The 27,979-nt window shown below is 32.5% G+C and overlaps 1 protein-coding gene and 1 long non-coding RNA gene across 2 annotated transcripts; both read right to left on the bottom strand.

Annotated features, from left to right (window-relative positions):
• Positions 1 to 14,999: 14,999 nt before the first annotated feature.
• Positions 15,000 to 16,736, bottom strand: LOC139490497 (E3 ubiquitin-protein ligase TRIM56-like). The gene has a single exon (XM_071277272.1). The coding sequence runs from the start codon at positions 16,662 to 16,664 to the stop codon at positions 15,072 to 15,074; it is 1,593 nt and encodes a 530-aa protein (XP_071133373.1). The 5' UTR covers positions 16,665 to 16,736; the 3' UTR covers positions 15,000 to 15,071.
• Positions 16,737 to 19,091: 2,355 nt separating this feature from the next.
• Positions 19,092 to 23,031, bottom strand: LOC139490495 (uncharacterized). Its single transcript, XR_011656353.1, has 3 exons — positions 22,894 to 23,031; positions 20,967 to 21,125; positions 19,092 to 19,989 (listed from the first exon to the last, which is right to left on the bottom strand). It is a non-coding gene; the product is annotated as an uncharacterized lncRNA (long non-coding RNA).
• Positions 23,032 to 27,979: the final 4,948 nt, after the last annotated feature.

Below are 27,979 nucleotides of genomic sequence, written 5' to 3'. Positions count from 1 at the left end.
AAACTCTTAGAAATTCATGGCATATAAATGTTGAAAATATGCCGCATAGCCCTATATTTTGACCTTTGAATAAAATAATAGTGCATATTAACTTTCCGTTCTGGGATATAATTTTTCATGAAACTTCATAGTAAAAGTGTCTCATTTTTAGCTGCAAAGGGAGTTCCTATGGAAAATTGCATTGTCATTATATTTACAGAATTGCAACCTGTAGAAATCAAACAGTTGTACTGATTGGTCAGATGTATTTTGATATTTTTGTCGACCAAATTCGTTTCAGTTGAAAAATAATTCTTGATCAGATAATTCTTCATCCGTTTCTAAATAGGATCCATGTTCCAGCACATATTACTTGTTTCAAAATGGTTTCGTTATATCATATAAAATTCAAATTCAAATTCAAATATATTTTATTGCTAATCAAAGCGCCCACAAGGAGCAGAACAATCAACATTAATTACATACAAATGATTACAAGTGATTCAATATGATTAAGACACAATGTTATAAAAAAAAAAAAAAAAAAAAAATAATCAAACCAAAAAATATTTATTAAGACAAGTGCAAGAATACAACAAGTACAGTGTTTAACAACATAAGGGGGGTCACTGGGCATTTCTATATCTATATATCATTTAAGGAAACTTTCCTATATGAGGATAAATTTTCCAATAATTCTCCGAGTTTCTGGAGTATGAAAGTATCTTCAGAGGACATTAGCCAAATAAATTGTGATTTAATATCTAAACCACTAAAATTTTTAAACCGTTGTTTTATTTCATTTAAAAAGTTGAAACGAATATTTGAAAGTTTGTGGCACTGAAGAAGAAAATGAATTTCATCCTCAACCTCAGTACCGCACAATTTACAGATACGTTCTGACACTGTCAGATTTTTGTACCTTCCCCTCTCAATCTCTAAATGGTGAGCACTGATACGGAATTTTGTTAAATAATGTCTATATCTAAAATTTTCCTGCAAAAGGTAATTTCTATAAGCAAAATCTGCTTTTAAAAAGTCTATAAGTTCTGAGCTTGTTACCATATAGTTTATTGCCTCTGAAATCATTATTAAGCTCAGTTTGCCATATTAAATCATATTTTGATTGCATCTTTTTGCATAAATAGTTTTTTAACTTCGTCTTTAAATTAAGTGCATAATTTTCATTGATGCTAAAGTATTTAAATAAAGTTTGAATACTGGTATACCAGCTCTTTTTCTGCTCATCATGTAGAGATTTTGAGAGGTTGAAAGCCTCTTTTAATAATAAGTCATCAGATTTTTTTAAACGTATATAATATTTAAACATATTTAACAAAACCTCCAAAAATAGAGGATATCTGCCCAGTTCACCCATAACTGCAATATTTGTTGCTTTTTTACTTACTCCAAGTATAAATTTACAAAAGCTTAAATGAGCCTTCTCTACTGCCAGGTCTCCACATAGTTTTTTGAAATAGTTATCCCCTTGAGTGTTTAGTTTGTGAAAGTTAATGTCACCCCATATTTCACTGCCATACATTAAGACAGATTTAACTGTATATGGTCAAAAACATGAATGAGAGTTTTTATTTTTGGTTTATGACCTGAGAAACATTTTTTTAGTTTAAATAAGGCCTTTAACCCTTTATTATACATTTCATGTTGGGCATCTGTAAATTTGACATTAATACTAAATTTGACACCCAAGTAGGTATAATTTTTTGTGTTCGTTAGGGGGGTATTATTTAAATGAAATTGAGTAGAAAGAAGTCTACCAGAATTGCTAAAAATCATGACTTTAGATTTAGTAATGTTAACTTCCAGTCCCCAATTATTGCAATAGATCTGTAGTTTATCAAGACATTCTTGTAGACCCCTAGGAGTTTCAGAAAGCAAAATTAGATCATCTGCATACATCAGACAATTAAGTTTTGTATTATTTAGTTTAACTGGAAAGCAATCCTCATCAAATATTTCTGGAATATCATTAACAAAAATTTTGTATAAGATGGGACTTAAATTATCTCCCTGTCTCACTCCTATAAAAGATGAAAAACTGTCAGTTACATGATTAGGGTCAATTTTCACTGACAATAAAGTTTTACTATATATATCTTTAACAACATTATAAAATAGATCACTAACACCAAGTTTTCTTAATTTATAAAATAAGACTTCATGCCAAACTTTATCAAAGGCTTTTTTGAAATCAATAAAGCAGGTATACAAATGTTTTAAACCTGTTTGAGTATATTTATCAATAAGACATTTCATGACAAACATATGATCTGAAGTACGCTTGCATTTGCAGAAACCAATTTGCTCAGGACAAATGATATTTCTTTTAATACAGAATTTTTCTAATCTTTTAGTAAGAATTTTTGTAAATACTTTACTGAGACAACTAGTCACAGTTAGTCCACGATAATTTGATGGATCATCCTTTGAACCATTTTTAAATAAGGCAGTCATAAAACCATTAGCCCATATCTGAGGATAGTTTCCAGTTGAAAGTATTTTATTAAAAACATGATTAACTTTTAACTAGAAAACTTTGACTGTTTTTAATCATTTCATTTGAAATACTGTCTGGGCCACATGATTTTTTATTCTTTAAAGTATGAATTTCATCAGAAATTTCTTTATCTGTGATAAGGATGTCTAATTCAGTAAAAACTTTAGCATTTTCTAAATTACGTAAAAATTCTATTATATTAGGAGAAGGAGTTACTGGTTTTTTGTTAAGATCTTTAAAATATTCAGCCCACTCCGTGCTTGTTATATTTGATGATTTTTCTGTTTTTTTGTCTGAATTTTTAAGGGATTCTAATAAAGTCCAATAACTTTTTGGGTTTTCCTCACGCAAATTATCAAGTTGATCTATAAGATCAGCACGGAATTCTCTATATTTAGTTTTTCTTGCTTTTCTGTATTTTTTCAGTAAAGCAAAGAAGGAGGATCTAATATAAGGATCTTTGTTATATTTTTTAAAAAGCTTTTCTTTATCGCATAACTGTTTTTTCATATTTATGAGGGGTAGGTCAAACCATTTTGACTGTTGACTTTTCTTCACTTTGGCAGTACTATTTACCTTTTTTATAATCTTTTTCTTAATAGAAATATTAGCTGCCTCATAAAGGATATTATTCAGATCTTGTATCATAATATTTGAGTCACCAGTATAATTTGTATTATTAAATGTTTTTATTTTTTCTTGAACCAATGGAGAAGCTAGAGCATTTTGGAATTTCTCTGCAGTTTTCTTCCCATATATATTGGTTTGGTATAGAGTAAACATCTTTTTGCACTGCATTAAATATACAGTTAACTTTTAACATTGTGGATACCTGGCAGTGATCAGAGAGGTCGGCTTTAAAATCATGACCCTTAAAAAATAGTATATTACTTAAAAGACTTTCGGAGGATCAAAAATAGTCTACCACACTACTACCCATAGGGGTGTGGCAAGTAAGCTGACCTATATAATCACCAGGGGTTCTACCATTTAGGATACGGATCCCTGTCTGCACACACAAGTCGTTAAGTGTCTTGCCCCTTTTGGATAAAATGCTATCTTGGCTATGACGGACTGGTATATCAAAATCAGGGTTATATTCTTCAAATAAAGATGAGATATGAGTATCTAAAATATCGTTTTGAATAAAGTCTAATTGTTTGGACCCTGTTCTAGCATTTACATCACCAGCAATTAAAATATTTCCCAGTTTGGAATAACTTACTATATCATTTTCCACATATTCCAGAATATCATAGGTTAAAGATTGAGAATATGTCGAATTGGCAGGGGGGTTATATAAAAAACATAGATATAAATCTTCAGGTAAGCCAAAAAATTTCTTACAAAGTTTAAGCCAAATGTAGTCATTTGTTTTGTGTTTTAAGAATTTTATTCCAGGTCTCAGTGTAGACCTTACATATACAGAAATACCACCAGAGCGGTTTCTTGTGCGTGCAGACATGGGCCGAATAAGATGCACAGCTTTAAAATCTGATATTTCCAATGCATCTTCAAGAGAGCAATGGGTTTCAAGTAAACAAAAAATATCTTTTTTGTTGAATTCACTTATAAAATCTCAGACTGAATCACTGTACTTGTTGTATCCTTTTAGTTTAAAACCATTAATATTCCAACAGCTTACATGTAAACTGTTTTTAATAACCATTACACAGAAGGAAAAAATAATCAGATATAAAAAAGACGAAAAAACTGAGATACCCATAGATATAAATTTGTTGTACAGTAATGTAACAAATTTTACAGTAAATAGTATAAAAAAAGTTATTTTACTTATTAGATGACATTAATATGATCAAGGAGAGATAACTCAATGACTCCAATGATTTTATAGTATTAGCATTCATACAGAGAACAGAAAATTAATTTCTGAAAGCTTTTTAAATTATTGAGACATTTTGTATGATTGCATTTGTTACATACTGTACTGTTTCACCATGTTTACAAAATGTGTATACAAAAATACAAAACATTTGGTCTATTGTAAATTGTACAAAAGTATCAATATATGCATGTTTATAATATACATGTATGCAAAGTTTATAATTATTGTACATGTATAAATGAAGGCCTCTTTGGCCAATAAAAGCTAAACAAACACAAATATTGACTCTTGACTTAAATACGAGTATATGTATACATGTATAATAGAGGATCAAAACATTCTTGTGCCACATACAAGTACATGAAAAAATAAAATAAAAAATATTATTCATAATTATCATAAGCAAATAATACTTGCGATAATAGCTTTGAAAAAATAAAGTTGATTTACAAGTACATATTACATGTAGTTACCACTGAGTAATAAGTTTGTTTTTTTTTTGTTTTGTTTTTGTTTTTTTTTTTATCTTCTACCAGTTTGTTGTGACAAACTCTGTTGTGACATATATGCTCTTTCGTCTACTGAATAGTTCCTTGAAAAAAATTCTACTGGTTTTCTTCTTATCATTTTTGTTCCAAGTTGAAAGAAGTGATCCTATCTGTCTTAATATGAAATTTCTATCACCTTGTTGCCTAAAAAGCGAACTGCATGACACATAAAAAGTACAACAAAAATACCGAACTCCTTGGTATATTTAAAAGGGGTAAACGAAAAAAACTAACTAAAGCATCCGTAACAAAACTAAACGCTATCAACCAACGAAACAAGCGAAAAACAACTGCTATACTCCTGACTTGGTACACCATTTACCAAAGAAAATTGTGAATTAAACCTGTGTTCATACATATTTTTGTCGATCTTCATTATGGTTTATTAATAAATATAAAAAAAAAATTACTTAGTTAAGCAATTATACGCATGCATAAGTTCAAAAGGATATTCAGATTCTGTGTAAACGTACAGATTGATATAAGAAGATGTGGTGTGAGTGCCAATGAGACAACTCCTCATCCAAGTTACATATAAGCCAAACACGTCACACCAGACCCTTTATCGAGAGCAGTCTAAATCGATCAGGTTTGATTGACCCTTAAATGCGTCCGTAGGAACCTGTTGTAAAGCAAAATGTCTGCCACTATTCAACATATAACCAAACGATAGAAGGCCAGAGGGTTGACTGGAGTAGATACATATAATATATAATATGTTGGTCTTCTTCCGATTGATAGTAAAACCCCAGCCAAAGTCATGAGTGACAGTCTCTTTCGACGTGCGGGATGTATAAATTCGTGAGTAGAGAGTGCCACACGTTCATTACGTTAATAATCATTGTTACAATTTCATTCCCTATATAATAAAGCCCTTTTACAGTGGTATTCCAAATGTCTCGACCTTCATTACGGTCGACCCCCTTTAATAATTGCAGAACGGTCAGAACCTAGTACTTGTTGTAGTACATGCAATTGTTAATTTGTTCTCGTCTTAAACATGCATAAAATATTTGCCACTTGACGTTTATCAACAAACTGTCAATCAATAACTCTCTCGTCGATCTGGGTGGTAACCAATTTGCAAACAAAGCAATAACATTAAATTTTATTTTTTCTGTTTTAACTATGGAAATTGGAAAACAGAATATAAACAATCAATGGCAACATCAAAATTTAGAGCCGTGGTTTAGTGGTTAGCGCATCTGACTACTAACACAAAGGATTCTGGTACGATCCCCGTAGCGGTGAGAAAATTTTAGGGACTGAATTTTCGGCTCTCCCTTGACACCATTTGCGAGTATGGTCTTGAGAAACGGTGATAGTCCGTCGGAAGGGGACGATGGCTAACCCGTGTTAAGAGAGAGCCATATATCTTGCACGTAAAAGACATCCTTGTAGATTTCGAAAAAGAGCTGAGCAATGCCGCTACAAAGCAGCACTAGCACCTGCAAAGTGGAAAGGGATTAACATAAGTTGTAATAACTTGTTTCCCAATCCACTATAAATAAATATGTTTAATCTAGCAAGTGTCTTATTGGTATTTAAGATTAAACGAAGTGAAATCGAATGTCTAGGCTTTTATTTGGAAAGTAAGATCAAAATGTGCATGCTATCTGACAAAATTTCAGTTTTGACGAATCTGTTAACATTAATAGTTTACTAATAATTAGATGCCAAAGTACGACATATTGACATGAAATATCCAAAATTTCCACTAGAAACCAAGATGCATGCAACACATTTTATTAATTCAAATATTTTCCAAAAACGATACTGCTTTTGAAATAACATAACTTATCAGAATGAGATACAACCATTGTCCGGAATATCCACAAGTTGAATGAAATACAAAATACAAGATGTTTCGTATATCTTATCTCAGAATGCAAATTGAATATGACTTTAGTGATTGCAGATTTGAAACTGAGTTCCAAAATGTCGTTAAATACTGTAACTGTCCTTGAGTAGTCTTTCCTTAATGTAAATCTGAAAAAGAAAATACAAAAGTATATCTACTGATGTTATAATATTAAATTCTGGTTTTAATTGTTGGAATTCAGCGCCAAAGTTTAAGAAAACAATTTTTATAATATTGATGTTTCATCGACATTTGCCAGTAAATTTGTGCTTTGTTATTTCATCATGTTGTAAGGGTAAGCCTGGTATTGATCTGTGTTATGTTTACATATATGTAAGAAGATGTGGTATGAGTGCCAATGAGACAACTCTCCATCCAAGTCACAATGTATAAAAGTAAACCATTATAGGTCAAGGTACGGCCTTCAACACGGAGCCTTGGCACACACCGCTTAACAAGCTTTCAAGGGCCCCAAACATGACTTGTGTAATTTATAACAATTCAAACGGGAAAACCAACGGTCTAATCTATATAAAAATGAAAAACGAGAAACACGTATGAACAACATAAACAAACGAAAAAAATCTATATTGGCCGAGTTATTCTGTATTGGCCGAGTTTGCACCTTATATTGCATAGGCAGTTTTCATCATATTAAGTCCAATAACAGTGTAGTTAATTAATAATTACTAATTGAAGACATAGAAAGTTGTATAGTTATTGTATAATTTTGACACAGGAAGGATGGATATGTAAATTGAAGTTTGGATCTGCAGCATTCGTTCGAATTTTGAAGAGCTTCAAAACATATGCGAGATTTGGGTTTTGTGACAGAAATACAAATTTCAAAAAATCATTAATTCTGCCTCGATCTTTTGAAATGTTGAAACAAAACTTTTTATTTGTTTTCCTCATTATATAAGAAATAAAAAGATAAATCATTTTCGGAATAATCTATTTGAATTACCTTTAAAAATCACTTTGAACTTCACCCCTATCCATATTTTTTACTATTTTCGGCTTGACCACAAAACAAAGTGAACTTTTCGTCCTGGTCAGACGCGTCCAGTTAACGATGACGTCATCAATAAAATATACACCATTACCACCAAGGACAACTCTTGCTAGGAGTACAATTTTTTTTTTTGATAAGTTTAAAAAATGACAAGAATAACTTCAAAGCAACGCTGATCATATGTCGCTGTGTTACTTATCTACACGCTCAAAATCAGTGTTATTAGGGATTATTCGAGTAACAAAATGAATAAAAGTATTGATTTTAAGGCATATTCCATTTCTAACTTTAGTTACGCACATTTTGATATATACATTTATATAGTTATCAATTCCGAAAGTTCTAACAAATGCAATAAAGGCGAACTGGAAAGCAAAAACCGTATTATCACCAACACCGTACGCGACGTCTACAGAATATTTATTCAGGAACAGGTATTATGACATTGTTTATAACAAAGTTTCAGTTCAGAAGAAGATTGTTTTTGTCATTGGATCTCATTTATGTTTTTGCAGCAGCTCCTTTTATTAACAAATATAAAATTACCACCTACACATTTCTGACAGTTAACAAAGAAAAATGTCGACACAAGAAAGAACCAAAGGTACTGTTATCTAACACAATTAGTGAAGCCTTGTCATTTTTAAACGACAATAACAATTAACAACTTAACATTGATAATCAGCTCATCATGAATCAATCGATTAACCCAGGGTGTCAATACACAAGTACACCACAACATTCCAATACACCTATTCCATACCAGCCGTTTCAACAGTTCCAACAATACCCGCAGTCACCTACCTTCCTACCCCCACCGCCTCTCCCACCAGTCTCGCCTGGATTCGAATCTCTGTTGCACGAAATAAACAAGAGACTTATAGGTGTAGAAACAAAATTGACAAATTTAGACTCGATAGAAGAACGAATAAGCATCTTTGATACGAAATTTAAAACTGTTGATATAGAAGTCGCATCTTGTAAAGAAAGGATTGGTGCACTAGAACAAAGGGCTCAGTTTTTGTCAAATGTGCACGATGAGCACAAAGTATTAAAAAGTAGACTTGACAAGCTTACAAAAAACATTGAAACAACCAAATCAGTAAATAATGATGTGAAAGATAGACTAGCTGGTGTAGAAATACAAAGTTTGAGACAAAATCTGTTATTTTTTGCTATAGATGAAAAGAGTATGAATACTGACATGGAAACCGACGGAAACAAAGTGGACGAAGCAACGGGGGGTGTAACGGGTGCAACGGGGGGTGTAACGGGTATAACAGAAAATAGACATTTAGAACAGCAAACCAACAAAGACAATGAAAACTGCATTGATACCATACTGGATTTTTGTGAGAATACACTTAAAATTGAACATGCAAAAACAGCAATAAAGATTGAAAGTGCGTTCCGTTTAGGAAAGTTTAAAAAAGAGGCAGTTAGACCGCGACCAATAGTCGTAAAATTTAAGAGCTTTTCAGATCGTGAAATGGTACGAAAAATGTCAAAACGTTTGAAGGGTTCCGGTTTCGGAATAAGTCAGCAATATCCACCTGAAATTTGGAGAAAAGAAAAAAACTGCTACCTGTGATGTTTCAGAAAAGACAAGAAAAACTATCAGCTTACTTAGTTGACGATAAATTGTATGTCGAAGGTAAATCATGGGAGAAATAGGAATCCGAGGAGGATGGTATTAGTGAAAAATCAGTTTCGAAAAATTTAAAAATATGCTCGTGGAATATTTCAAAGGGCTTACTACGTAAATTAGCAGACGATGAATTTGTAAATATGTTGTGTGAATACGATGTTATATGTTTTAATGAGTGTTGGGTCAAATGCCCTAAGGAATTCGATGTAATTGGATATGAAAAGAAGTATTTATCTAGAGAAAAGTGTTCTATAAGAAATGGTTAAAGTCTTATTTAGAAATTATCGATTGTTGTATTGATTGTATGATATGGATAAAAATTGATAAAAATATAATGTTCGATAATGAAAATTTCTTTATTTGTGCTATATACATACCACCCGATAAAAATGTTTATTATAGAAAGTATGATATTGACGTTTTCGATGTTTTACAACAACAAATTGAAATTTATTCAAAATTAGGGAACATTGCCGTTATTGGTGATTTAAACGGTCGAGTGGGTAACGAACCAGACTATATTTTACAAGACGGGTTAAACAAAGAATTACTGGATAAAGTTGACAATTTAATTGACTATAATGCGGATGTACCGTTACTTGATAGATTGACTGAAGATTTAAAAACACCGAACTCTTTTGGTAAACGCATATTAGATTTGTGTAAATCTGCTGGTCTTAGGATATGCAATGGACGTTTCGGGGACTCAAGTGAACAGTTTACATTTCAAAATAAAAATGGTTGTAGTGTTATAGATTACATGTTGTTATCTTGTAACTCATTTTCAATTGTTAATAGTTTTATTGTAGGAAATTTTACAACTTTTTCTTGTCATGCTCCATTATTTGTAGATATTAAAGTAAAAGGTTTATGACAGAAAACTGTATGTACATGTAAAAAGATAAAATATAATACGATACGATGGAATGAAGAGTTTAGGGATGAAGTCAGAGAAGATCTAATACATAATGCACAGAAATTCGAAGAACTGCACAAAATTATTACAGAAGACGCCGATGCTATTATTATGCCCGCGTCACACTGTCCCGATTTTTACGCCGATGGCAACACGATTATGGAAATTTTCAAAATCGGGACTGATCGTATTCAGATCGGGCTATTCGTAGTGCCATCTTTAACCATCTTTAACCATCGGTCACATTTTCTAGCCTTCGGGGACAACTTCGGGAAGGGTTCTAAATTTTTTAACATGTTAAAAAATCCCCGAAGGTGCGTCCGATGTTGAGGGTTCGTATTGAGTTCGTATCACCATCCTCACCATCGTAATGTCACCGGGAATGCATCTTTGAACATCGTATTGCATTCGTGTTTCCATCGTTTCCATCGGGCAGTTTTGACATTACGATGTCTACACGAATGAATCACGAAGCTACCCGAAGGTCTTACGATGGCAACACGACTTCGTGAAGACTTCGTAATCCCGTCGTGTTGCCATCGAATAAAAGTACGAAGGCGACAAGATGGAAGTACGACGGCAATAAATCCAGCTAAATGTAAAGTTAATTTTTGCGCTAAAATACATTTAAAGTGCCATGCGCGATATGCACTGGTCAGTCTAATATGACAATTAAGAATCCCGTTCACAAAACATGGAGCTCATATCATATGATTCTATGAGAACAAGAAAGGCGACAGCGCGTTGTTTCTATTAATTCAAATGGAACACAAAGAGTAGCTATTACAGGCTCAGGATTTACTTTTACAAGTAAAATATTATTTTTTGTCAATTTTTTATATCAAGTAACATAATGAAATCATAAACGCGCATTGTACACCAACACTGCAGGTACACGTATATAGGGAAACCAACTTTTTCTTCATTATTCTGATTTTTTATGTATTGTCCGAGTTGTTGTCACACGAATGTATCCATAACCATTTCGTTTTCTATATGTCATATTTTGCCGCATTTGTTGCTTTCCCCACATCCTTCCTTTTGTCTATATTATTATGATATTCTTCTGGAAAGAGCTCTTTTTGAATAAAAGGGATCAACGAACCCATTACCTTACCTTTAAGATAGATCAGTAAACATGGGCATAATTATGGGTGATTATTCAGACTAGTGCACACATTTTACAGTTCAAACTAGGCAATGCCGAGCGTGGCATCCCCTCGTATGTAACATATTGGGGACAAATATGGACACTATATTTGTATATGACACATGCAGAAAATGGTAAATTGAATATGCATATTTGATACATAAACTTTTTTTTTAGAAATCAACCAAAACATTCAGTAACTGGAAATACCTTTAATATTGTCTTAAGAACCAGCAGGTTAAAAACCAGCACACATTGCCTAGTTTGAACTGTAAAATGTGTGTAAAATGTTAAGAACCAGCAGGTTAAAAAGAGCAACCAATTGCCTGTGTATTAGCTATTTCAAGGAGAAAAAAACAAGTCCATCTGCATGACCTTGACCTTTGGCCTTGAACGTAAAAAATTTCAGATCATTACAAGGAGGAACAATATACCAAACGTGGTTAAAATCTTTTGAAGCATATTGGTTTTAGAGTGTCCACACGGGTGATATTGCCTTGTATTACAACTGCCACTGTGACCTTGCATCGTAAGCTGTACACGACGTCGTTTAGACATCGTATGGTCATCCCGCCATCATCGTAATCCACCGTGTAGCCTTCGTAATCCATCGTGTAGCCTTCGTGATCAATCGTATAGGCTTCGGCTGAGATATGAAGCTTAAATACCGGTCTTCGGTTAACCTTCGTGTGTCCATCTTTTGCTATCGTATATATTTTCAGCACCATCGTATAGACTTCGTTATTCATCGTACTTGCTTCGGTCACTTTTAAGTATTTAAACGAGATCGGGACCAACTTCGTACGAACTTACAATTTTCGCATTCGGTTGTCAATCGTATATAAAAATCGGGACAGTGTGACGCGGGCATTATGAATGAAATGAATGCTATTTTGACAAATATTTTTGAGAAATATACACATAAAGAAGTAGAACGAACAATACGTTGTGATAATTGCACTGGTCGTAAACCGAATACAAATTCGAAATTTAAACAAGACAAACCATGGATAACAGACGATTGCAAATTACTATATAAGAACTATAAACATGCACTTATGCAGTTTAACCGAAATCATTCCGAGGAAAATAGACTTAAACTGAACTTAGATAAACAAAAATATAAAGTTACGGAGAACAAACTTAAACGAAATTATAAAAACAAACAAGGAAACATGTTTAACGCCATGAGAAAATCGAATCCGAAACGTTTTTACCGAAAATTTAAAAACCGAAAAAAGACTTTTTCAAGTAACATTTCAATAGAACAGTTTTTTGATCGCTTTAAAAATCTGATGTCTAAAGATGACCATGATGCAAGTGCTGAGGAACAGATAGAAGGAGATGACGTGTCTATTTTCGAAGAATTAGACAGAAACTTCACAGAAAAGGAACTTGAAGACAATGTTAGAAAATTAAACAAGAATAAATCTCCAGGAGTGGACAATATTGTGAACGAATATATATCTGAAAGCAAGCCAGTTTTATTACCTTTATTGTGTAAACTCTTTAATGTAATTTTATGTACTGGATTCTTCCCAGAACTTTGGGTGAAAAGTATTATAGTGCCGTTATTTAAAAAAGGTCCGGTTAATGACCCTGGAAATTACCGAGGTATATCATTAGTGTCTCATATAGGAAAACTTTTTACAGCTACTATCAATACGAGACTTTTGAAATAGAGCGAGGAACACAGTATCATCACAGACGCACAGTTCGGATTCAGACCTGGCCACGGAACTCATGATGCCATATTTGCTCTTCATTCCATCATATCAAAATCTTTGAGAAACGGAAAAAGGTTATATTGTTGTTTTATTGATTATAAAAAAGCTTTTGACAGTGTTAAGCATTTTAAACTATGGATGAAATTAGCTAAATGTGGTATAACCGGAAAATTGTTACATTTAATAAAATCAATGTATTCTAACTTGAAATCATGTGTTAAACATGAGGGAAATTTTTCTGAGTTCTTAAACTGTGATATTGATCTAATGCAAGGGGAATCCTTGTCACCTTTTTTATATGCTATGTATGTCAATGATATTGAAATAGAATTAATAAAACAGGGTTGTCAATCATATGACATGAGAATGCTCAATCTTTACTTATTAATGTATGCTGACGATACTGTTATTTTCAGCGAAAATATAAACGATCTTCAAAAAATGATAGATGTTGTACAAATATGTTCTGAAGGGTATAATTTACATATAAATATGTTAAAAACTAAGATTGTTGTATTTAGAAACAGAGGTGCTATTAAACCAGATGAAAAATGGTTCATTAATGGAGAGAATATTGAGTTATGTGATGAATTCATATATCTAGGTATGCTGTTAAATTATAATGGTATTTTTACGAATACTCAGAAAATGCAGTCAAATCAAGGTAAAAAAGCTGTTTTTAGTTTATTCAGTAAAATTCAAGAAAACTTTTTTAATACAGAAACACTACTGTCTTTGTTTGATACATATGTGTCAAGCATAGTGAATTATGGTAGCGAAGTTTGGGGATATCATAAAGCAATTGACATTGAAACTCTTCACTTATATTTTTTAAAGAGGATTTTGAAAGTTAAGAAGAGTACTACAAATTACATGGTGTATTTTGAACTAGGTAGAGTCTCTATGTATGTACAAAGATACTGTAAAATGAAGAAATATTGGTGTAAATTGTTAAACACTGACAATTGTATTCTGAAAAATTGTTATTCAGAAATGCTGGAGGCTAGCAATGTAAAAAGTAAAAATAAATTGAATTGGTCATGTAAAATACGAGATTTATTATGTAATTATGTCTGGTTGACACAAAATGTTTTAAATGTAGATGTTTTTATAGCTGATTTCAAACAGCGTGTTACTGATAGGTTTATATCTGAAGCAATGTCATTTTTTGAGGAGTCTTCTAAATGTCTGTTTTACAAATACATATATGACAGTCATGGTTTGCAGTTTTATCTGAGTAGACCTGTTAATTTTAGATATAAATCATTAATAAGCAAGTATCGTATACATGCACATAATTTGAACATTGAAACTGGAAGGTTTTTAAATATAAACAGAAACGATAGAATATGTAATGTGTGCAACTGTGATTCTGTTGAAGATGAATATCATTTTATTTTGGAATGTATTGGATACAAAGATATTCGTATGAAGTATATCAAACCTTATTATTAGAGAAATCCATCAGTATTTAAACTTATACAATTGTTATCTGTTCGTAATATAAAAGAACTTAATAATTTTGGAAAGTATTTATGTATTGCCGAAAAAATTCGTAATCGTTGAATGTGTATATCATACTTTAACTAAGATTGTTAAATAATGCTAATTAATATCATGCTCCTACATTTGTTTTTAATTGTATTAATTGCATATTAATGAATTACCTTATTGTAATATTTGTTGCTTATTATATTTAATGTAATATTTATTGTACTTGATACCTATAAGCAGTATTGCTTTTGGAATAAAGAATATATTAAGTGATGGCTAAGAAGAATGAACAAGTAGCACAGTCAAAGTTTTAATATAAAACGTCTAAACTCTTCCTATACTAGCCAATAACATTAATTGTTTTCGGATTTAAGCCAAAAACAAAAATCCTGGTATTTGCCCTCTACCTTTATAATAGCCATGTTGAAATGTGAATGTTACACCATGCGACTCTGCTGTCAAATGTTCTTCTTCGCCGTAATGGAAAATACCTGGTGGGGTCCGATTAATGACAACTTCATAATACGTAAAAGCTTTTAGATTAATAGGTTTGTCAAATTTCACTTTAATGATTTCCTCTTTAGCATCTTCCTTCTTTAAGATTTTACATATTTTAGCTAAAGTAGCGTTGTTGTAATTCAGACAAATTTTAACTTCATATTCTAATTCAGTCTTAGGACCGTACGAAAGAATTCCAAAAAATGAAATGTTGCTTGATGCCTGGAACGTTAGTTTATAGTCCCCCATATGCCAATAAGAATCGTTTGTACCAAGGCTTTTAAATCGATTGAAAGAATAAACCGATGCACTATTTATTTTCAGTTCACATTCGGATACATTGCATTTCACTTGAAGGGCATTTTGAAGATTTGAAAGAAGAACGTTTGGCAAATCTGTAACTTGTACGTGCATGGCATATTTTCTACGGTAATTCATATTTTCTTCTAAAAGAACTTTATGTTGCTTTATCTGCTTTCTAATTTTATTGACTTCAATCATCGCCTGCGTTTCGGATGCTTTATCAAAACATACTTCTAAAATGGCTTTTTCATTTTCAACTGAGTGTTTGCAACCTTCAAAAATACAAATAACTTGCTCTATTTTGTCCTTATTTTCGCTATAAGTTTTTGAAAGCTCATCCTTTCTTTGTCTTTCCAAAGTATTCACCGTAGATATCAAATCCTTACAAATCTGTTCTAGTTTTTGCTGTTCATCTTTGTGCTGTGCTTCTATTTCTTTTAAATGGTCTTTATTATAAATAATTATTGCTTCTGAATCTTTAAGAATGTTTTCTAAATCATTCTTTACTAATACTGCGTTTTGAGAAGAGCGAAATCCTTTGGCAGCATCTACTATTGAAAGGACCTTATCACATTTTCTATGTTGTATTGAAACGCACATAGAACAACATGGTTCTTCATGATCTTCACAGTATAGTTCCAAGGATTTGTTTTTGTGATCAGCGCAGCTGTTTTTAAAGGCGTTTGCAGTGAGATCCTCAGATGAAAAAGCTCCAATTGTTTTCACTTCATGTTTTGTTTGAAATTTGACAGAGTTGTGATATTTTGTACATGTATCACACAATGTGTCAGAACATTCTACACAAAAATAACTTGCTTTTGACATTGTTTCTGCTCCTAACCTTTCGCACATCATACACAGTTTATTAGATCTTTGAACCTTTTGTGTTTCCATCAGTCCAGAAATAAGAAAGTTCAAAGGAAGCTGTGCAGCCCAATCTTGAGGAGAAACATTTTCTTCTGGCACAACGACGGTTTGTCTGCAGATGGGACAAGACATATTTGATTTTTGTCCTATTTCGAACCCGGAAGCTATATAAGTTGAAAGACAACCTTCACAAAATGTATGTAAACATGGCAAATACTTTGGTGTATCGAATGTTTCGAGGCAGATTGAACAGACTAGTATATCGTCGGTTGTACATACCGAACTTTCAGCCATCTTTCTGATCACACACCTTAACGTTTCTATTGATACGCAATCGTATCTATGTTTATTATGTTACCTGTTTGTAACTTCAATCTATATGTTTACAATTATCTCCCTTTCTAAAGTTTAAAGGTTCAATAATACTCACAAATAGTAATATATAAAAAAAACCCTGATATAACCACTTACAATCATTAATCACCAATAAATGTTGTAAATTGTGTCGAGTTAGAGCTGTCCTTCTTAATTAAATTGATTATAATAAAAAAATTTAGAAGTTTTTTTTATTATTTGCATATATATATATAGTTGTATATACTCGTCTAAACATCAACCCAACAATGTTAGATCTGTAAATTTGCTTTCGCAAATTTTTGGTTCTTCCCTCGCCGGGATTCGAACCCATGCTACTGTAATATCGTGACACCAAATCGCCTGCACTGCAGCCGTCCCGCTAGACCACACGACCACCTGGGCTCTCAAAAAAAGAGCTTTCGCTGGCCATGTGTTACCTTTCCACGTCAGTTTTAATCTAGCGGCGTACTACAGTACATGATATATAAGGCATGAAGATGTTATTGTTACAGATCAGCTAAGTTATCTATAGTAAAGGATCCTACAAATTAATGTAAGATACAGTCACAGAAAATAATTATATTCATAAGTACGTCTGAGTCAGTGACAACCCTACAACAAATGTATCCATCGGATCTAAATTTATATATATATACGAACATTTCGTAAGTTGTACTTTGTAAATACAACTGTCTCTCAAATCACTCCTCTTTTGGGGCGATATATAATATCCATGGATATATAATGTTAATTTGTTTAATCTCACAGAGACATCACCTGGGAATATTACCATTATAGAAAAACATGATAGCGCCTAAAATTTAATTCTAAGGAGTGGAGGTAAGGGTAGTTTAGAATTTTAATATGAGTTAAAACTCTTTAGAAGTTCAGGGCATATAAATGTTGAAAATATGCCGCATAGCACTATATTTTGACCTTTGAATAAAATAATAGTGCATATTAACTTTCCGTTCTGGGATATATTTTTTCAGGAAACTTCATAGTAAAAGTGTCACAGTTTAGCTGCAAAGGGAGTTCCTATGGGAAATTGCATTGTCTATATATTTACAGAATTGCAACCTGTAGAAATCAAACAGTTGTACTTATTGCGCAGATGTATTTGATATTTTTTGTCGACCAAATACGTTTCAGTTGAAAAATGATTCTTGATCAGATAATTCTTCATCCGTTTCTAAATAGGATCCATGTTCCAGCACATATTACTTGTTTCAAAATGGTTTCGATATCATATATGCTCTTTTGTCTACTAAATAGTTCCTTGAAAAAAAATCTACTAGTTTTCTTCTTATTATTTTTGTTTCAAGTTGAAAGTAGCACTTGATTCTATTTGTCTTCATATGAAATTTCTCTCACCTTGTTGCTTTAAAAGCGAACTGCATGACACATAAAAAGTACAACAAAAATACCGAACTCCTTGGTATATTGAAAAGGGGTAAGCGAAAAAAAAAACTAACTAAAGAATCCGTAACAAAACCAAACGCTACCAACCAACGGACACAAGCGAAAACAACTGATATACTCCTCACTTGGTACACCATGCTATACTCCTGACTTGGTACACCATTTTACAAAGAAAATTGTGAATTAAACCTGTGTTCATACATATTTTTGTCGATCTTCATTGTGGTTTATTAATGGATATAAAAAAAAATTACTTAGTTAAGCAATTATACGCATGCATAAGTTCAAAAGGATATTCAGATTCTGTGTAAACGGACAGATTGATATAAGAAGATGTGGTGTGAGTGCCAATGAGACAAGTCCTCATCCAAGTTACATATAAGCCAAACACGTCACACCAGACCCTTTATCGAGAGCAGTCTAAATCAATCAGGTTTGATTGACCCTTAAATGCGTCCGTAGGAACCTGTTGTAAAGCAAAATGTCTGCCACTATTCAACATATAACCAAACGATAGAAGGCCAGAGGGTTGACTGGAGTAGATACATATAATATATAATCTGTTGGTCTTCTTCCGATTGATAGTAAAACCCCAGCCAAAGTCATGAGTGACAGTCTCTTTCGACGTGCGGGATGTATAAATTCGTGAGTAGAGAGTGCCACACGTTCATCACGTTAATAATCATTGTTACAATTTCATTCCCTATATAATAAAGCCCTTTTACAGTGGTATTCCAAATGTCTCGACCTTCATTACGGTCGACCCCCTTTAATAATTGCAGAACGGTCAGAACCTAGTACTTGTTGTAGTACATGCAATTGTTAATTTGTTCTCGTCTTAAACATGCATAAAATATTTGCCACTTGACGTTTATCAACAAACTGTCAATCAATAACCCTCTCGTCGATCTGGGTGGTAACCAATTTGCAAACAAAGCAATAACATTAAATTTTATTTTTTCTGTTTTAACTATGGAAATTAGAAAACAGAATATAAACAATCAATGGCAACATCAAAATTTAGAGCCGTGGTTTAGTGGTTAGCGCATCTGACTACTAACACAAAGGATCCTGGTACGATCCACGTAGCGGTGAGAAAATTTTATGGACTGAATTTTCGGCTCTCCCTTGACACCATTTGCGAGTATGGTCTTGAGAAACGGTGATAGTCCGTCGGAAGGGGACGATGGCTAACCAGTGTTAAGAGAGAGCCATATATCTTGCACGTAAAAGACATCCTTGTAGATGTCGAAAAAGAGCTGAGCAATGCCGCTACAAGGCAGCACTCGCACCTGCAAAGTGGAAAGGGATTAACATAAGTTGCAATAACTTGTTTCCCAATCCACTATAAATAAATATGTTTAATCTAGCAAGTGTCTTATTGGTATTTAAGATTAAACGAAGTGAAATCGAATGTTTAGGCTTTTATTTGGAAAGTAAGATCAAAATGTGCATGCTATCTGACAAAATTTCAGTTTTGACGAATCTGTTAACATTAATAGTTTACTAATAATTAGATGCCAAAGTACGACACATTGACATGAAATATCCAAAATTTCCACTAGAAACCAAGATGCATGCAACACATTTTATTAATTCAAATATTTTCCAAAAAAGATACTGCTTTTGAAATAACATAACTTATCAGAATGAGATACAACCAATGTCCGGAATATCCACAAGTTGAATGAAATACAAAATACAAGTACTTAAATGTTTCGTATATCTTATCTCAGAATGCAAATTGAATATGACTTTAGTAATTGCAGATTTGAAACAGAGTTCCAAAATGTCGTTAAATACTGTAACTGTCCTTGAGTAGTCTTTCCTTAATGTAAATCTGAAAAAGAAAATACAAAAGTATATCTACTGATGTTATAATATCAAATTCTGGTTTTAATTGTTGGATTTTTAGCGCCAAAGTTTAAGAAACAACTTTTAAAATATTGATGTTTCAACGACATTTGCCAGTAAATTTGTGCTTTGTTATTTCATCATGTTGTAAGGGTAAGCCTGGTATTGATCTGTGTTGTTATGTTTACATATATGTAAGAAGATGTGGTGTGAGTACCAATGAGACAACTCTCCCTCCAAGTCACAATGTGTAAAAGTAAACCATTATAGGTCAAAGTACGGCCTTCAACACGGAGCCTTGGCACACACCGTTCAACAAGCTTTCAAGGGCCCCAAACATGACTAGTGTAATTTATAACAATTCAAACGAGAAAACCAACGGTCTAATTTATATAAAAATGAAGAACGAGAAACACGTATGAACAACATAAACAAACGACAACTACTGAACATTAGGTTCCTGACTTATAACATGTACAAACGAATGCAACGGGTTTACACGTTTTAATAGGTACCAACCTTCACCCTTATCTGAAACAATAGTGTTGCATCTCAACATTGAAAGACACACAATAAAATATCAATATTGAAATGGCTCAACTCGATCAAAAAAAAATATAAACACACGTGAACATACACTAGCTGAACGAATCTATGACACAATTTAAATACAAAATCAATGAAATAAACTTTAATTCGGAATAAAAAAACCAACTTTACATGCTTATTCTGCAAAAATATGGAAAAATAATTGATAGTAAGAAGCAGTAATGGATATTTTCAAAGCATATCGTAGAACCATCTCAATTCATCTACATGCATAGCTAATTAGCTACCTGTATCAACCTTTTTTCTGAACAAAACATATCTAATTTAAATAGAGCCTATGGGCCAGGTGAGCTTGAAAAAGACTACTACATACCTTCAGAAACGAAAATTATGTACATTAAGATTTATAATTACACTTTATTGTAACGGTTACTTTCTTCTCAGCCCATGACCATACTCATAAACCTGCGCACACATGCCTGTTCCGAACGACTCAATACATTGTTTTCGTCTTTATCACAGACACGACTAATGCCTTTAAATACTTCTTGTGACTGCTTTTTAACTGGTGTCCTAAAATGTTGAATAAAGTAATTATTTTTAAATCAGAGAAAGAAAGTCAAGAAACACATCACATTTTATATGGCAAAGTAAAACGAAAAGTGAATGCGTCTCACCGATAAAATGTCTTATTTCATGATAAAATCGCATAGGCACTTGTCTTTAAAAAAACGTCATGTAAGTATATAAGTATATTTTTTTTAGGGACATGTGCCTTTGTAAAAACGTGACGAATACAAACGCATATATGGTCTTGTTTTTCTTATAGTTGTCACTGTGGCAATGATAGTTTAAATGCTTTAAATTGATTTGCATTGAAAAAGGTTCAAAAGAGATTGTAAACCTGGTGAAATGGATTGAACCAAAAACGTCGGGTGGTTAATTCCATCTCTGGTACACTTTCTTAATCATTTACACACAAATTATAACCAATGAACCTGACATACAGAATGTTCATGAAGAATACGTATCAATTCAAATATTGAACTTTTCATTCAAAATGTACATGATTCAAATTACAAAATATTAAAAACCATTTTAAGCGATAAATTGACAGCTATGAATTTTACCGATAAAAAGTGCAGAATGCGCAAAAACGTCCACTTTTAAAATTTGAGGTAATTCTATGTAGATACTTCTGTATACGCTTCTGAACATAAAAAAATGTTAAAGCAAAATAACAAATGTCATGCTTTACTGGAAATTGACACAATTCAATACACATATCTTTCGATGATAATAAAAATGCGGATGGACAAGACTGATATACTTTACATATATTGAATCTAATTTGGAGTTTACATTAACAATGTTTCTACAAAACGCACAATAGAATGCTTACTCTGTAGTAGAACGATATAATTTATTATAAAGTTAGTGTACAATGTATATAGATATCAGTAGCTAGGAGTAGAAGGAAAAAAATCGAACGAAATCTCTCAAAACCACATTCAAGTTATATTGATTAAGAGCAAAACAGTTTTATTACGGCAAATTTATAAGGAAAATGTACATCGGTGGATCAAACTATTATAATTGCATACATCACATGTAGAATGAATTGAAAAAAAGACAATTACTTAGCTAAATTTAATACTCGTTTAAACTTTCATTATCAGTTTAATGGACAACTGCTTTAAAAGCATGTGAATAAAATGTAATGACGAAATTATTAGAATTTCATATTTAAAATTACCATGATTAAAGGTCAACTAACACGTTGACAAACATGAAAAATGTCAGAATGGTCAGAGAGCAATAATTTCAGACTGTCAGAAAGTCTTAATTTGAATTTAAGAAAATAAAAAAAATAAAACACCAATCGTGCTCTTTGATCTGACTGTGCTTACATACAAGTTATTTTAAAAACATTATTGTTTTTAGAGGCACACATATTTTTCATTTTACCAAAAAATTAACGGCTTAATTTATAACAAAATAATTTACGAAAAACAAATATATGAAACAATGAGCAACTAAAGTGCAGATTCGCTTGGTACAGACACAATCTTTTATTGAAAATAGTTGGGTACCATTCGACTATTAAGCTACCCAAGCAGAATTTTTTAAATTTGAATTAAACGATTCTGTAAACTTTACACTAGCGGAGAATTATTATTATCATGTTGAAATTTTCACCAGCATAAATCATGTAAAACATTGTAAAATACTCTTAAAAAAGTTAACTTTTTGGTTTAAAATTCTTAGGTTATCAAGACCATTGTCCTTTATTTGTAATTTCCCATCCCTCATTTGTATAGAATATTAATAAATGTCTTACCTTTTTTCTATGGAATTAAGCCTGACATTCACGATCAAGAAAGAAAAAGTAATCAAGACGGCACAGACTGTTAACATCCGCATATTTACCATTTTTCTTTATAGTGTAGAGCGACAGACAGCTATAACAGTAATGACAATTAATGATTGATTAAGACTGGGAGACTGGAACACATGATGTTATAGTTTGCCAAACGGTAGATTATTCTAACATATGCATAACTACAACATGTTTGATTTGTGACAGAATTAGAGGAATAATAATTGGTTAATTACCGTCTGCTTAATAGAAAGCTGGTCAATACCACCTAGATAAATATTGTGTCGTTATAATGTATTTCGATGAAGTAAGACATTTTTTCGAAATGTCGTGTATTTATTACTACAAAAATTCGATCTTACAACAAAGCATTTGTTTATAATGAATAGATACCAGGATTAAAAAATGATATGCCATGCAGACGTGCGTTTTGTCTTTAAAGTGTCGCTCTAATTAAAAGTAAAAAAAAGAAGTTGAATATGAAATTTAGAATGGAAATTGGGAATGTGTCAAACATACAACAACCCGAACAAAAAGCAAAACACCAAGCGAAGGCCACTAATGGGTCTTCAACGCAGCGAGAAAATCCCACTGGCCCCAAAACAAACATGTTTACTAGTTCAGTGATAATGAAGTTCATACTAAACTCCAAAACATATAAATTAACTAAATTAAAAAAACAAACACACAGCCTTTACGTACAGTAAAACTCAGTCTAAAAGAATCGGATGTCAGAATATTTAGCAGAAGAAATTACAATAATACATGAAACATGAATTAACAACGGACTACTAGCAGTTACTGAAGAGCATTGATGACCCGAAATTCCAAAAGGTTTTGCCAAATACGTCTAAGTTAATCTATTCCCACGGGTAGGGCATCCTTATTATTTCAAACAATTCAAAGTTTTGTAAACAGTTAATTTATGATTATGACAATATCACCTCGATTTACTTTTAGAATAATATATCGTCATTTCAACAAATCGTTTCATTCCTTATATACCTTCTGAAGGATCTCAACTATTGGTACCTTAACTTTAAAGTATATACAACATTTGACACATTTGAAGGTCACTCCCTCTACCCTTTACAGGATTTAAGAAAACACAAAAAGCGTTACACCTTCTATTGAAGACACAATTCCTTTACACATTTGAAGGACACTTCCTTTTACGCAATTGCAGGACTCGTTACCATGGACACCAGCATCCCCGGTTTCTTTTTACACAACACAGTGAACTTAAGATTTCGCAAAATTTGTGACAAAAAATAGAACAAAAGCTAAGAATTATAATACCATTTGAGGTCGCATAACAACGTCTTAAAGACCATATTTAGACAAACATCACACATAATAGATTTGAAATCCCCTTTTCATACCATTCGATTGATTTGCATATCAGGAATATTGCAAAAACTGCAAAGTTTGTTAATTTAAAAAATAAATAAATTGTATTCAGACATTAGCAGTAGCATTAGAGAATATTAATACATCCTTTAAATTGAGCAGAAAACAATACTCCACAAATTAAATTCTCTTTTCATCTCTAAATCGCCATCACCTTTTCATTGGCCTCTTAACCCAATATACACTACATGACATGCGCAGAAGGTGCTAAGGGTTTATCTTTCAGGGTAAGGGAACTGATAAATCTTACAACTTAATACGACAAATACGCGTTTCATTGTCTACTTACGCGCTCAAATCAAAACAGTTGCACAGCCAAATTATATAACGAAGTTGAAAAGCGTTAATAACTGAAAATTGCAAAATGTTGTTCAAAATACGACGTACACAATCTTTACCTGGGATAGAAAGACCGCCGTGTTTTGTATATTTAAACATTCTTTAAATCGCACATGAATCGAAAATGAACATGTCAATTATATTTCATATCAGCCAAGTTTTGACTACTGGGTTGATGAAACCCTCTGGTACGAAAAGTCTTTCAACAGTGCAAACGACACAGTGATTTTTAAACCTCACCAAAGATATTATAGTTTGGTACGCCAGACACTTGTAAATAACACTCAGTAGTGTTCCTCTAATCAAAACAGTTGCAAAGCCATATCAAATATCACGAAGTAACGTCAAATGTACAACTCAGTTTAGGTCCGTTTTATATTACACCTGTATGACATGAAGCAGTGTCTACGTTGCATGGCTAATCTCACTTTCTTTAATTTGAACCAGGTAGCTGTCATTGGCTTTCCTTTTTCATTTTGCTTTATTTCTAAATCTCGCATAAACTTATATTAAGAATTGTACCATTTTGAAGATTCAAGTGTAGTGTCTTAATCTTGTTTTTATTTGGTGTGACTTATCATAAGATGCAATCGATATTCGGTTATGTTCCAGATCAATTTTTGGATTTATTTGTAACGTATCTTGAAAATGCAGCTCCTACACATCTTCAATGATATTTGATTAAATGAGACTTATTCTGTAGTACGACATATGGAATTGTAGGAAAGCGATACGCAATTATGGTTCGAAATTTAAATGAGCCATTTAAAAATGAACCAAATGTAATTTAATCAATTGACCTAAAGTTCGTATTCGTTATACATCACTAATCTTTGAACTATTCAGCTTTACGTTGTTTTTATCATAGGAATCATTTATATCTTTGTGTGACAGAATACGAAAAAGTAGTATGTCATTTTCAGTCCAATAGTACACTTCTGTGCTGACATGAATTATCATTGACATGGTCATGTTTATAAATTTACTGTTTACAAAACTTTTGAATTTTTTAAATACTAAGGCTTTTCTACCTCAGATATAGTTCACCTTAGCTTTGATGAATTTCGTCCTTAATGCTCTACAACTCCGTACTTTATTTGGCCTTTTTTTTTTTTTTTTTTTAACTATTTTGAATTCGAGCGTCATTGATGAGTCTTTTGTAGACGAAACGCGCGTCTGGCGTAAATAAAAAATTTAATCCTGATATTTATGATGAGTTTATTTACAACCACTAAGTCGATGGCACTGCTGGTGGAGTTTTAATTCCCTGAGGGTATCACCAGACCAGTAGTCAGCACTTCTGGGCTGACATGAATTATCAATGATATGGTCATATTTATAAATTTACTGTACAAAACTTTTGAATTTTTGAAATACTAAGGCTTTTCTACCTCATGATAAGATTGCAATAGCTGTATTTGGCAAAACTTTTAGAAATTTTGGTCCTTAATGCTCTTTAACTTCGTACTTTATTAGGCCTTTTTAACTTTTTTGGATTCGAGCGTCACTGATGAGTCTTTTGTAGACGAAACTCGCGTCTGGCGTACTGAAATACAAAATTTAATCCTGGTATCAATTATGAGTTTATTTACAACCACTAGGTCGATGTCACTGCTGCTGGAGTTTTAATTCCCTGAGGGTATCACCAGACCAGTAGTCAGCACTTCTGCTGACATGAATTATCATTGATATGGTCATATTTATATATATACTGTTTATAAAACTTTTGAATTTTTAAAATACGAAGGCTTTTCTACCTCAGAAATAGATTACCTTAGCTGTATTTGGCAAAACCTTTAGAAATTTTGGTCCTTAATGCTCTTCAACTTCGTACTTTATTTGGCCTTTTTAACTTTTTTGTATTCGAGCGTCACTGATGAGTCTTTTGTAGACGAAACGCGCGTCTGGCGGAAATACAAAAAAATTAATCCTGGGATCTATGAGTTTATTTAGGAAATGTTAATATTTACGACTACGTCAGGAAAAGACTACCCTTTTCAAAATGATATACGTGAGTAATTGAATTAAGCCAGGAAATTTGTCAACTATAAACATGATCAAAATCTGAAACATATCTATCAACATGAACATATCAAACAAATTGAAAACTCTACACTACATAAAAACATCAAAAGGAACATTACACAACCAATATAAGGGAAAGTTATGATAGAAAAGGAATTCTCTTCCCATTTTCATTATTGTTTTAGAGAGAAATTTAAAACTAACATACGACCCAAGAATAAGGGTTTCATCATTTTATTTATTGGAAAGCCGAAGAAGAAAATCCATTGTTAAATTGCACTGAAAAAATTGACTGCATAAATATTCAAAACCAGATAACTGCCCATATCAATGTGAAATAAATAGAGAATAATACATGGCAAAATCTGTATCATATGCGGTATCATCCCTAGATACCAATATCAGCCCGAGGGCCTTTAGGCCCGAGGGATGATATTGGTCGAGGGTGATACGGCATGTGATACAGATTTTGCCATGTTTTATACGCTTTATCATATATTTCAACAGGAGATTATATATGAACTGCTTTCTGATCCCCAGAACCTGGTTTACATTCAGTTCTACTTTTGTCATGTTTTAAAAGCTTTAAAAGGACTGATCAATTACTCATCCGAAGCACCTGGGTTACCTTACAATTTGTGTGCTGTTGTTTTAAAAATAGTTTGTTTATTGTATTTTTTTGTGTGTTTTGTATGGTATTTCATTGAGTTCTTTTTTATAGTTGCATTTCGTGTGCCAGAAAATATGAAAACTCGACGTTTGTGACGTCGCATGCAAAACAATGACGTCATTCAATAAATTGCATCACGCCCGAATGACCGTTCATTTAGGACCCTTTTTGAAAAAAATATTTCTTGATAAGCTTAAAATTGAGAAAGGAAATGGTGAATATGTCAAAGCGACAACCACCCGACCATAGAGCAAACAACAGCCGAAGGCAACCAATGGGTCTTCAATGTAGCATACATTACAACGGACTTTTAGTAAAAATGAAGAAAAAAATAGTAGGGGTGCGATAAAGGGTGTGTTAAAGGGTATGCTAAAGGGTGCGCGATATGGATTAAACAGCAGGCTATATATCAAATGTTAAAAACTACTGTATTTATTACTAAATATATGATAAAATATATAACAACATTATCATGAGTGCTTATACCTTCTATGCAATATGGTAAATAGACTACTCGGTTCAGTTAAAGTTTTGGGGATAGGTACAATTAAGTGAGCTCGTAAAAATAGTAAGGGAATTTGTGTTGTGCCACGGTCAGATGAC

The sequence above is a fragment of the Mytilus edulis genome, chromosome 10 (genome assembly GCF_963676685.1).
Source record: "Mytilus edulis chromosome 10, xbMytEdul2.2, whole genome shotgun sequence".
Lineage (NCBI taxonomy): Eukaryota > Metazoa > Mollusca > Bivalvia > Mytilida > Mytilidae > Mytilus > Mytilus edulis.
Note: the sequence above shows the minus strand (reverse complement) of the source record. Positions and strands in the feature narration are given on the sequence as shown.

Coding starts and splice junctions, on each gene's coding strand:
- LOC139490497 (XM_071277272.1), bottom strand. CDS start 16,664: ATGGCTGAAAGTTCGGTATGTACAACCGACGATATACTAGTCTGTTCA.